The sequence below is a fragment of the Chaetura pelagica genome, unplaced genomic scaffold (genome assembly GCF_000747805.2).
Source record: "Chaetura pelagica isolate M959 unplaced genomic scaffold, ChaPel_1.0 scaffold12, whole genome shotgun sequence".
Lineage (NCBI taxonomy): Eukaryota > Metazoa > Chordata > Aves > Apodiformes > Apodidae > Chaetura > Chaetura pelagica.
In genome coordinates this window covers 5381160-5393557 of record NW_009952801.1, presented here as the reverse complement: position 1 = coordinate 5393557, position 12398 = coordinate 5381160, and the positions used below count along the sequence as shown (strand labels likewise).

The 12398-nt window shown below is 40.9% G+C and overlaps 1 protein-coding gene across 1 annotated transcript in view; it reads left to right on the top strand.

Moving 5' to 3' along the window:
• ISPD (isoprenoid synthase domain containing) overlaps nt 1-144 on the top strand; it is a 101464-nt gene extending 101320 nt beyond the window's left edge. The window contains exon 9 of the mRNA XM_009994939.1: nt 40-144. Within this exon, the coding sequence (XP_009993241.1) occupies nt 40-144 (105 nt within the window). The remainder of the gene's footprint in view (nt 1-39) is intronic.
• Nucleotides 145-12398: the final 12254 nt, after the last annotated feature.

The following is a 12398-nucleotide window of genomic DNA, read 5'->3' as shown; positions in this document are numbered from 1 at the left end:
AAATTACTTTTTCCCCTGCTCCTTTCTTGTTTTCCCCAGGACCATGTGCTGCTTCAGGAGATGGTAAATTCTGCTGCTGCTCTTATAATGGCATTAATAAAGGACAGAAATCCAGAGCTGACTGGGCAGCTGTTGGTAGCATAAGACCATAAATAATATGTAGCTTTTGGAAATGTTTCATCATCCATTCACCAAAGGTCTTTAATAATTTTACTCTCTGATGAAAACTCTGGATTTATTAAGTTTACTATTAATCTCTTTTAACAACATATTTTTGATACTTAAAATACAAGTCTGATACTATGTATAGAGTGTAACATTAAATACAAATAATGCTGTGATACACTGGGTGCATACTGTGAGGAGTGGTACTGAAATGTTTCTGTGCAGTACTGATCATTTAAAAAGGTGCACAAAGGACACCAAAGCCTTCAATCTTCATGCAGAATTGTCTTCAACCATGCATGTGTATTGTACTCTAGGACTGCATGAATGAAATGTGATTTAAGATAAAATAATCCTAAAGAACAGCTCTTGTTCTTTGTATGAAATTATTTACAAGTTGATGCTATACCTATTAGTGAATGTAGAGCTTATTATACAGCACAGCCTTCCCGACAGCAACAGAGTGGCACATTGGAAGAAGTGTTTGAAGGGTCCAGTTCCTGTCCTCGTGTAATGAAGGTAACCTTGAAGCAAAGAAAAGACGTGCATGGGGCAATGAGGTGTGAGCCCCAATTTTCCAGAGGTGATGTGCTCTGCCTGCAGTGCTCCTTAGTGCTACGTTTCACCTAGTACCTATGTGCCATCATTTCAAGTAGCTCCAACACCTCCTCTGAGCACTATATGACACAAACTTGGTGTTTGCACACAGGTATGGGTGTGTATGTACACATGCTTAAAGGAAGAAGACTGAAAAAAATTTTTCACAACCCAGTCTGTAAGTATTGGAGAAACAGGAAGATTGTGTTGCCTCATTTACAAGAATACAGTTTGCATCTCTTGCTGGTTAGTATATGGCTGTATTAAATATTAGTGAAGAGAACTGGGTGTCATGGGTTCAAATATATGTTACATTGATATTCAAGTGTGGGAAGATGGTACAGGAAGGTAAAATCGTGAATGTTTATTAGGTGGAGTATCTCCAGGTATCGCAGCCACTAAGAGCAATACAAGAAGAGGAGAGTCCCTGAAAACACCTGTCCCTTCCTCTACACCAGATCCTGGAATTCCAGATTTCCTTCAGCTTATGAAGAGGTTAGGTTAATGTCTTAGATACCTACTGTGATTGGAATAAAGTCATAGAGGCATATCTCTACCTGAAGCGTCCAGTGAGCCTCGCAGTCAGCCTGTCCTGAGTGAGAGCACTGTTGCTTCAGCAAGTTTTCCTCTAAAGCCAGCATTCCTCCCCTTACTCCCACCATGTTCCACTTCTGGTGCTCAGACAAAACTTAGGATGGCATGATCTGGGCTTGATCCCCTTCCTCTTTCACTTTTCCTGACTATCTATATCTCTCTTTTAAATCCCTTTTAGAAGCTGATGTTGATCTCAAAGTTCCTTCATTACATGACAAAGAGTTTTTAGTTGTTCTATATCCAAAGCATCCATTTTCTTCCACACAGAAGTCATTGTAAGACAAAGTTCTCATGCACCATCTGCTTTCTTCTTTGCTTCTCTCTTCTCTCTACTTTGATTAATAATTTGTCCTTTTCTGACATTGCACCACATAAGCATTCATATGAGCTCTGTGTACGGCTATACAACAGGCATATTTTATTCATATATATGTATTTATGACTGTTCATATGCAGAGTACACAAATAAACGAGGGATTAAAGAATTACTACTGACATTCATAATTTAACAGGGCAGCTTTCACAAATAAGTTTTCTGAATTTCCTTTTACATTAATGAATGTGTTGAAGAATTTGTCTCACAGGCTTTTAAAAGACAGGATGAAAGATGTTTCTTTGACTGCATTTTCTGACTCTTCTTCCCTTGAAGACTGAAATACAATCCATGATGTGTTTTCCCCACATAGTAATAAGCAAGTGAGTTTAGAAAATCCTTTATGTTTTCCATCCACTCTAATTTACACATTGTGATACTGCCTTAGCATTGGATTGTGTGTAACTTATCATTTGCTTAAGCGGAACCTTTACCTCATTCTCTTAAAAGGATATTACTGCAATGAACAGCTATAATGAAAAATTATATTGTGGTTGTTTATGGATTTATTTTTAAAGGACAGCAGGCAACACCGAACAAAAAGTAAGTTTCAAGTCATCAAACATTCTTAGTACTAATCTTGAATGGAAGATTGTAAGCTTTATTAAGGTATTGTTACTGATTGAATGATGGATTTTTTTTATCTTTTACAATCTTTTAAAATAATCTAAAAACACTGGAAAATCTGTTTTGCTGGAAGCAAGTACACCAAAACCAGAGCTCCTAAAACAGATCACGAAATACTAGAATTGCAGTTAAAAAAAAAAAAATACACAAAACAAAACCTAACTAGAAACTTCTCTGTGATTAATGCTATTGTGTATCCAAACCAAATTTAAATGGTCTTTTGGATGATTGTTAATACTTACAATGGGTATAAAGATATAAAATGAAATTAAGAAACTGGTTGATTGTTTTTCGTCTCTGCATAGCTTCTCACAAATAGCAGTATACATGAGAAACTTGGCAGCCTTTTGTACACACATGCTGTTTTGAATTATCTAGTGAATCAGTCACCACCCATATTGCTTTGAACATTTGGACAGAGATAACTCAGAGTAAATAACAGCTCAGACTCTGCCAGCCTTGCTTACCTTACTCCTCAAGCACTCTAATTAGTATTCCTTTGGTAGTGTTAATCAGAAAAGAGAATTCGGAATATGGCCCTAGAAATGCTTTTCACAACTACAAAGTTGAGCGAATTAGATTTATATGTTGAAACAAAACCACTTCATGCAAAATCTGGAAGTTAAATCACTGCATTTGTCTTAGATCAGTTGGCAGAACAATTTTTAGGTGAAATATTTTTTTCTTTAGCTTTCCAGTCTATCTTGAAAAAGGTGGTTTTATGGTCCTCTAAAAAAAAAGGCAGAAAGAATGAAAAGGATAGGAGGTGGTGGAATTAAAAAGAAAAAATCCAAAACCAACCCAAAAAGCGAAGAGAAACAAAGTGAGGTGTGACCCTGCAGTAATCAGTGGCATAGCTCTAGTTGACTTTTAAGATACCACAATGAAGCTTTTAGCTCCCTTTGGTGATTAATGTAGGCTGCAGAACAAATGTGCATCTAGATGCCTTAAAGATTTTGGTGGATTCAGATTTGTATTTTGATATGACACCTGAGCCTCATCATCTCCGCAGTGCTGTTCTAGGTGCCATCCAAACAGAAGCTCCCAATGACACGTAAAGTTCCCAATTACTGCTTGGTACTTCCTGAAGGTACAGCAACTTCTCCCGTCAGTCCACCAGAGAAAAGTCATAGCTTGCTCTGTTCTCCCTGTCTTGGACACTTACTACTGGTTACTGTTTTCTATTCAGGTTTTATTTCTGAAGAAAAGCATGCTTATTTCCAGATACACAAAAGCATTAATTATCTCCTATCTCCCTCCTCTGCATCCATAGCTTAGAACTGAAAAAATGCTAGGTGATTTTATCAAATATCCATCAAGATGTGCAGAAAATGTGTATTTCCCTCTTTTTCTGTTATGGGGGGTTTCAGGGTCCAGGAATAAGCTCATCTTAACAGTGATCCTGCAGGAGCCAGAATCCTGGATAAGAGCTACCTTTGACCTGGCTCAGTGTGACTGCTCTGATGACTGGGGCATACAAATGCCTGGTAGTTGCAAAAACTGTGTGTAAGGAAGTTAATTAAGCCCTTCAGAGTATTAGTAGTGCCCTGACCTTTATGTTTTTAAAGATTACTGTTTATTCGCTCTGGTCCATATGGCAGATGCACTAGTATTATTCCTGTGTGACTGTGGAAAAAAAGTATTTATTTATTAAGTTCATTAATTCAAATGTGTAGTTTACTAGATGGTAGATTTTTCTCTTTGTGTAGGTAGTGAAAGAATGGTATTCAAAGGTATTTCCTCTTGCTTGTTTCAAAGATCACTTATTAAAACCACAACTAATTCTCACTGAAACAGGGAGAGCTGTTAAGACTTGTAAAATGAATAATATATTTAAGGGTTCCCACTTGGAAAATTGGCTATGAAAGACATATATGTGATATATCTTATCTATATCTTATAAAAATACATAATTGTGAAATAAAAAGTTCAATGCTAACTTCATTATTTAAAGCCAGTCTTGAAGAGCTGAATTCTGAGAAACTAAGAACCTGCTTTAATAATTCCTGCCCAACTCAACTCATCCAATCTTTTGCACCTAGTTTCAAATAATTTGTAATGGCAGCTAGTTGGATGACTAATGCCCTGCTGCTCTGGGTGCCGCCAGTACGATAGCAAGGCAAAGTATCAACATGGGTTCAAGTTTTTCGGCCCCCAGTGCCTGCCCTTTCAACTTCAGACTGGTAAGTTTTTATGATGTCTGTCTCACTCAGCCCATTCCTCAGCCCTGGTATTTACCACAACTCACTTTGTCTTATACTCTTGGCAAGCACCAAAGGAAAGAAGCAGACACTGACACTCCATTTTTCCCAGTGTAAGTTGATTTTGATTGACAGGGCTGTAAAGCACTTGTCAAATATACATTTTCCTTGGTTATTTCTTCCAGGAATACTCAATTAATTTTGAAATCTGAAAAGCACAATTTCAGGACCTGTGCTGAGGAAACAGTCCTGACTGTGAAAATACATTTATTTTAGAATATGCATGGCTTGCATACACCAACCTGAGGAGCAAAGAGGCCATTTATTAATATATTTATATTAATAATATGCTATATTAATATAATTAGTATAATTAATATACTTAATATAATACATGAATAATATATCAATATATTCCCAGGCTAATTTAGGTATACTTTTCACTCTAGATTGAAACAGATAATGTCCTTCACCCTGCACATATTCCTCAGAAACTGAAAGTCTAATCCAGTTAAAATGCTGCAACACTGAATTATAACCCAGTTACAAAAATAAATGAGAATGTAAGACACTGGGACAAGCAAAAAGTGGGGTGAATTTAAATAAGATGGAGAAACAAGGAGACAGGAAATAATATACCAGAGCTCCTCCAAATAGCAAAATCTGTAGGGGAGACCACTTGAATGGCATGATATGATAAGGGCGGTGGGCAAGCTTCCAGGTTCAGTAGCCTCAGATGGCAGCATGATAAGTCATCTCTCTGTTCAGCAGCCTTTGTACATAATCGCCTCCCTTGCAACTCTTCCATTACTTTGCCTCCTTCCCTTAATTTCCTTGCCTCAAACTGGCTCTTGTCACTTCAAATTTTGTGTTTCCATTTTAGCCATCCCTGTCTTCTCCCATCCTTTCCCTTACTTCTATTACTTGTTCTTTCTCTCCCTATTTGTCACTCCCTTTCCATTCCTCCCAGCCCACCATCGTCGAAGGAGATGATCCCCCCCGCCTCCCTTCCCCTGCAAGCCAGACCGTGGTCTGGCATCAGAAACCCTTCCTCGCTCCTGGATCGAGAACTGAGGCGTCTGGGCTTTGGCACCTCGGCTGTGCTCACAGCTGGGACCGAGAACAGATGTCACTTCCGCTGCCAGCTGCAGGCAGATGAGCAGCAGCTGCCTGAAGGGACAGACCTCCTGCATGGCAGCTGCTGGGCTGACTCTGAATGCCGCTTAATAGCTGGAGTCAAGCTGCAAGCAGAGCTGCCCCACTGAAGGAGAAATAATCTACTCCAAGGTCAGGCCCCCCGCAGCCCTCCCTTCAGCAGCTGAACTTGTGTTTCTAAAGTCAGCACCTAGTCAAGGCACCAGATCTGCAAATCTGATCAGAGTCTCGGCAACAACAAAAGCAAAAGAAAATAATGCAAATCCAGGTACGGCTTGCAGTCCTGGTGACTGGAAAAAGTGTGTTTTCACTTACTAACCAGTGGCTTTGCCAGGAGTTGCTCAGAGACGACAAAACCAAGGAACCCCACGATGCTGTGTTAAGCAGTTCCTTTCCACAGCAGAGGCACAGCCTGATTGAAACCCCATTGAAGTCAATGGGACTGAAAGTTCCTCACAGTGAGCTCAAGAATGTGTGGCATCTCTTCCCTCCGGCCATCTTCAGCTAACTCACATATAACCGTGTTGGTTATGCTGGGGTTTTATTATTGTTATCGTTATTTTTATTGTGCTGCAGTTTTAAATGTGTATTTATGCTGTAGTCAACTCCCTTGCCATTTGGTGGGGGAACATTATGGTCTTGATTAATGCCAACTATGTTTTTGGAGTTCACTTGTGACTCCAGCTTAAGCATCCACAGGCCTATGGTACTTGGAGTGATAGGGGCACTTCCAAGGGGCAATTCAGAGTTTAGTGTCTCTCTTTGAAGGCTCACCCTGGATCCAGTGACAGCATAGTAAGCCTAAAAGGATGGTTTTGTGCTTGGTTTAAGCCAGTTTGCAGAGCTAGAAAGGTCTTGGCCTCTTGCAGACACCGTGTTTCATCCTTCTTTCCTGTACACTAGCATCGAGGGTTGCGCTGCTGTGTAGCAAGTCAGTTGAGGAAGCCAAAAAGCTAACTGTTGTCTGGCTGGAAACTAATCCAGTGAGAAGTGATTAGCTTTCATCAGAGTCACCAGGTGGAACAACTTTGGGGAAGGAGGTGCGTCACGGTTCCTGTTGCAAAGGGATGTGCCAGGGGCATGTAGGGCTGCAGAAATACAGGCATAGATCAGCCTAGACTGCTGCTCCTCTGCACCCTTGGGGCATTATTTTTTTAACTTTGCAGGCTTGAGTCCTGCCTATGCTGAGGGCAAGATGAATTTTTGTTATTCTAACACTGTAATGTCCCTTCTGTAGACAAGGGCGTGTGCGTAGGTGAAGCACGGGAGGGTCAGACGCAGTGTGTGGCTCCTCTGTTCAGCTGTCATGTGCAGGCTTTGCAAGCAGTGAAGTAAGCCCCGGCTATGTGTTGTGACACGCAGGCCTCTCTGAAAATGATACATCTGAAAATGCTCAGAGGTGAACTACATTCCAGACCGGTAGGTCAGGATAAGGAAATGAAGAAAGGAAACAAGGTGTCTCTCACCCCTTCTGGGAGTGGCTGCTAGCAGCAGATCAAAGAGATGCTCTTATGATGGATATTTCAAAAAAAAGCTGCAAAATGCCTTGAGTGCACAGCACAAAAGGTGTATTTATTTCTCCTTCTTTGTTGGGTTTAGGTGTTGGGGTTTTTTGTTTGTTTGTTTTTTTGTTTGTTTGTTTTATTTCGTTTTGTTTTAAAGCAGTTGGCTTCACTGACTTTGGGATTTAAGTCTGCTTTCCACTGTGCACCTTTGTGTAGGCAGCTGCACTGAAATCGAAGGTGCAGGATCTGTCCAAAGCTTTACAACAGAGCGTGGTTACTTGCAGTGCAAGAGCCGGCATTACAGTGGCAGGGGAGGACCCTCTCGAGGGTCCGTCAGTGTTTCATCAAAAATCTTTCCCAAGTTAACTAAAGACAAGCACTGCCGATGATAGAGGAAGAGCCAATATTTTGCTCTCTGTCTTCTCTGATTCCAAGCAGTGATAACGTGGGGTACTGAGTTGGGCTGAAAAAATACTGAGCACGGTGGGATTTACAGCCATTGGCCCCACATCAACCCCAGAGGCTACAAAGTGAATAACAAAGATGCCACCAGCTTAAAGAGGAGGCTGGGAAACACATTTAGCATGTGGGTTAATGGAAAAATAGGAATTCATGCTAATCAGCTTGTGTGGGTGGAGGATGGCAAAGAGTTTGTTATCGGCTGGGACTGCTCCTGCCAACATGTACCTGCCGCAGGCTGGATTCTTGGTAGTGGTTTTTGCAGACCTTTTTCATTCCTCTGAAAACACACCCTGAGTAAGATCTGTTTCAGATTTCTGGAAAAACCTAAAATACACCCCAAACAGGCAAGTTCTGGGCAACTCTGTGTTCAAAGTTTGAATCTTCAACTGCTTTTTTGAATGATCGTTTATACTTACATGAAAATCTCAACTTCTTTTTAAAAATTTTTGTTACTTTTTTCTAATCTTCAGCCTAATTTGTATAAACACCAGAAAAGTTTTAGAAAACAGCTGCATTGCACTATGCTGGATGTGGTCAGTCACTCTAGTGAGTGTAACTGAATGGCTGGGGATTTTCAAACTGGCATTAAGTGGGTAACAGGTAAATGTCAGTTCCTCCTACTTTGGCAGTGCTGTAAGCAATTGATTTTTAAATTAAAAAAAAATAATATTTGGGGTGTGAAGTAAAATGGGAAATAAAGTATCAGTAAGAAGTGACATCCATTAGATTCAGTGAGGATGAGAGTGGTTTCTAGTATATGATTATAATAAAGAAATATCCTCTAGAATGAATATTGTAATTTATGTTGTTTAGGTTTATATTTTTCCCAAAGAAAGCAATCAGATGGATCCGCAGAGAATCTTCCAGGACTAAAATGTGATATTGTGAATACTCAGTGTGGAAGAAATCAAACTTATAGTAAATCACATTTGCAAGTAAAGCATAGTACTCTTCAGTAGCTCTTTCATGCCCTCTGCAGTTAAAATGTTGTTTTGTTTCTGTGCAGTCAAATTGTTTTTCCTGGTTATCGACTGCAGTACCTGTGGTTAATGAAAAACTCTAGAGCAGTAAATACTGATGGGAATTTTTTGGGTTACCTGTAGACCAGGTTGTGGTTTTTATTATTCACTTATATCTAGTAAGCATTACAGTAAAGCAGATGATCCTGTGCTTTCACAGCAGTATCTCTTACAGCAAATGCTGAATGCCCAGAATTAAACTGAGGGGCCCTCCTGTATGAGATCTTTGCTGGTGCACACTAAATTTGACTACATGCATGCAAGCATCTCTACGCAGGTTTAGATTTTCTTCCATTTTTGTTGTCAGGTAGAAGTTATGTAGAGATGACAGTATTAACTATTTAAATGCACAATGAGTTCATAATTGCAAGTAATGTTTTTTTGCACCCCTGTCAGAGAGTGCTTATCACATTTATGCAAAAAAATATGAATCAATTAATCCTCCTCAAAATAGTCATAAAAACAGGTGAAAAGAAGTGTCTTAAATTAATTGTACCTCAAATACATACAACTAATTTCAAATAGCTGTCTAACTTTTGGACATATACAATTATATATAGTGAATCATACCCCTTTCTGTTATATTTGAAGAGAAATGTGCAAGAGTGCATTAAAAATTTCATTTGGTGAAAGAAGAAATGGTCACTCAGATGAAAATAAGGCTTGTAAACAGCTTTCTTGTAGGTCCTATTCGGGCAAAGCATTTTAGCACACATGAAAAAAAGGATGCAATAGTAATTATGGAGAAGCCTCACATACATGAAAATAAAAGTTATATCAGAAGGCAGTCTGAGGAATATATTCTTCCTTATCTCTACAGTGCCTGAGAAGGTCAGTCCTGAAGTACTGAAGAAAAAGAAGATCAGTCCTGCAATACCAAAGAAAAGGACTTTTGGGAAGGAAAGAAAAAGTATGTTCTAATTAAGCCAAAGAATTAATAACAACTATGACAACAGCAGTAATTAAAAAAAAAAAATAAAATAAATAAAAAAATAATTAGAGGAAGGAAAGAAGTCACAAGTGTTGAGATTATGATCTGCTGTTTAAAACACAAAAAGTGTGTTATTTTGCCACTGTCAAGAAGTGACATTCTTGAAGAGTGACTGCTGTTTATTGGTTCCGCAGTGGAGTTCCAGCATGGACTGGAACAGGTTGTTCCTTTCCTGTGCCCTCAGATTCTCTGCATATATATGTGTAATTGGAATAGTAACACCTCCTGTAAGCTCTTCTGGGCCATGGCTGTTACTGTCGTGCATGTTCATTGGTAGGTATAACACCTTAACTCAGATGCTGCTCTAATTGAAATATTTTCTGAATGAACTAATATATCACTGTAAACTGAATGCTTTGTATTCCTGATCTTGACCAAGACATCAACGTGCCAGCCACTTTTGAAACAGTGCCTCTTCTCCAAGGAACTTTACAGCACATATAAACAACACAAGAATTGGGGCTGGACACAGGTGCAGGAAAAGAGACTAGACAAAACTAAGATGCCAGCAGCTCCTTGAGGAAAGAAAAGGTCCTGGGACAGTGAGGCCAGTGTTAGATCACAGGGATCCCTCAGGGTCCCACAGTATCTCACTGCTCTGTTTTCTCCCAATAAAAGAGCAAAGTGCATATGGTGCACATGGTCCCAAGTTTGAAGTACAACTGCACTGGAGAGGGAGGAGAGCTGGATGCTAGTCCTGCTCAGGGAAAGACAAGCCCTGGCAGGTTATTAAACTTCTCTATGCTTTAGCATCTCCCTCTGTGCGATATGAATAATGACTACTTCACAGCAGTATTTGTTACAGTGATTTTATTCACATTTATGAAGTCCTTTGTAAACTGAAAACCATAAAAGCTTAAAAGTGATGTCTTGTAAAATTTATTACTTCTGAGATGATACTTTAGTGCCAAAAATGCCTCTGTGTATCAGGGAGCCCTTGATTAACCACTTGAACCATGGAAATCTCTCTGCTTGCATTCATTTTTCAGTGGCTCTAGAGATAATAGGTGGTATTACTCATCCACCTGAAATACAGGCAAGGACTATGGGCTGCAGAATTTATCAGTGTATTAAAATTATCTAGCCATGTTTCTATTCGACTCATTTGAATTTGTGCAATAGATTTTCAAATGCTCAACTGTTTTATGTTCTGCATCAGCAATGTGAATTGATCTGAAATCCTTCTTGGGCAGGCCTGGGATTGTCACTCAGAGAGATTACTATGCTATTAAGAACTCTGGTTTCTTGAAAGCATTTAATAGAGGAAACAGGACTTCCAACTCCTGTGGTCAGTGTGTAGGGAGCAAGGCTGGTCAGGGTGTGTGTAACCCTGCCACGCCCAGGGCACCCTTCAAAAAGCTTGCTCCCTGCCTGAGGAGAGGGCTGGGGAACAGGCTGCCCCTGCTCTCTGCCTGGCAGCCATTTCCAGGCCGAGCCTCTTTCTTGATCCCCGGATGGGCTATGTTGCAGGCCCAGTCCTGACCCCATCCCGTTCCCAGGGAGATGCCGCTGCCTGGTCTGGCAAGACCTCTGGCTGGGGCAGTGGCTGAGCTTGGGACCTTCCCCTTCCAAAGGATCCTCAGTGAGGAGTGGTCCCCACACCTCTTCACTGCTGCCTGCTCTCTGCCCAGGGGTGAGGCTGACATTCATTCGTTCAAGGAGCAGAAAACCCTTGGGGATCTTCCACCTGAAATAACTTTTGGGGAAAAAAATGCAGTGTCTACTAAGTCGAAACGGTTCACAGGACCATACCGAAATTTTTCAGGCGTTTTTAGGCTCTCTTAAAACGTGGGCTTAAATCAATTCACCAAAGCCACTGCCTTGCACTTGTGTATCACTACGCAGAGCTCAGAGGAGAGCAGCTCAGGCCCTCATCCCCCTTGCTGTGGCTGTCCCTGGCCAGGCACCCCAGGGACCCCGTCTTCCTCAGCGCAGGGCAGAAGTTCCTCTCAGCAAGACGTGAACGAAGGGCTGAAGCCGCACAGCTCTGGAGCCTTGGGAATGGCCTTCAGCTGGGAAGGTGGCTCCATAGGTAAGACTTGGCTAATATTCCTGACATAAGAAAATATGCTGTTATAGGGAAATGTGGTTTAATATCAGTTTAAGACAGTGTTTGAAACCAGCTGCACTTAAATGCTGAACTAAAGGGTTTTTTGATTTAAAATATTTAAACGGATGTTTCAAAATTTCCTTTTCCTCTCACTATTTATACCAAGAAAAAAAGCTGTCGACACTTTTTTACTTTGATTTATGTTGAAAATATTCAAAAGTCAGAATTCATTGAGGAATTTTAAGAAACCCCTCCCTGTCCCTCAGCTCTCAGCACAGAGCAGTAGCAAGGTGACATGATGGAAAGGTGTGCTCAGGGACAGGGGCACAGGAGCAGGAGGAAGAGGCTAAACCCCAAGACATGCAGAGAAGGAGGGAAGTAGAAAAGAGGATCCCTGGAAGCACCTGAGATCCTTAAAGAAATGGGGTGAAACTAAAATACTAAGCAAGAGGAGAGAAAGTAAGCGATGATGGGATGAAGGCTGTTCTGTAACAAACGTACAGTGTTACTCCTTATCGGCCTTTCCAGAGGGATACTCCTCTGATGAGCGGCGAGCAGAGGTTAAGAGCAGGCCAGGGAACACGAAGGGGCCCGGAGGCCGGCGGGCACGGGAGGGCCGGGCCGGAGGAGCTGCCGGCGGGCACGGGAGGGCCGGGCCG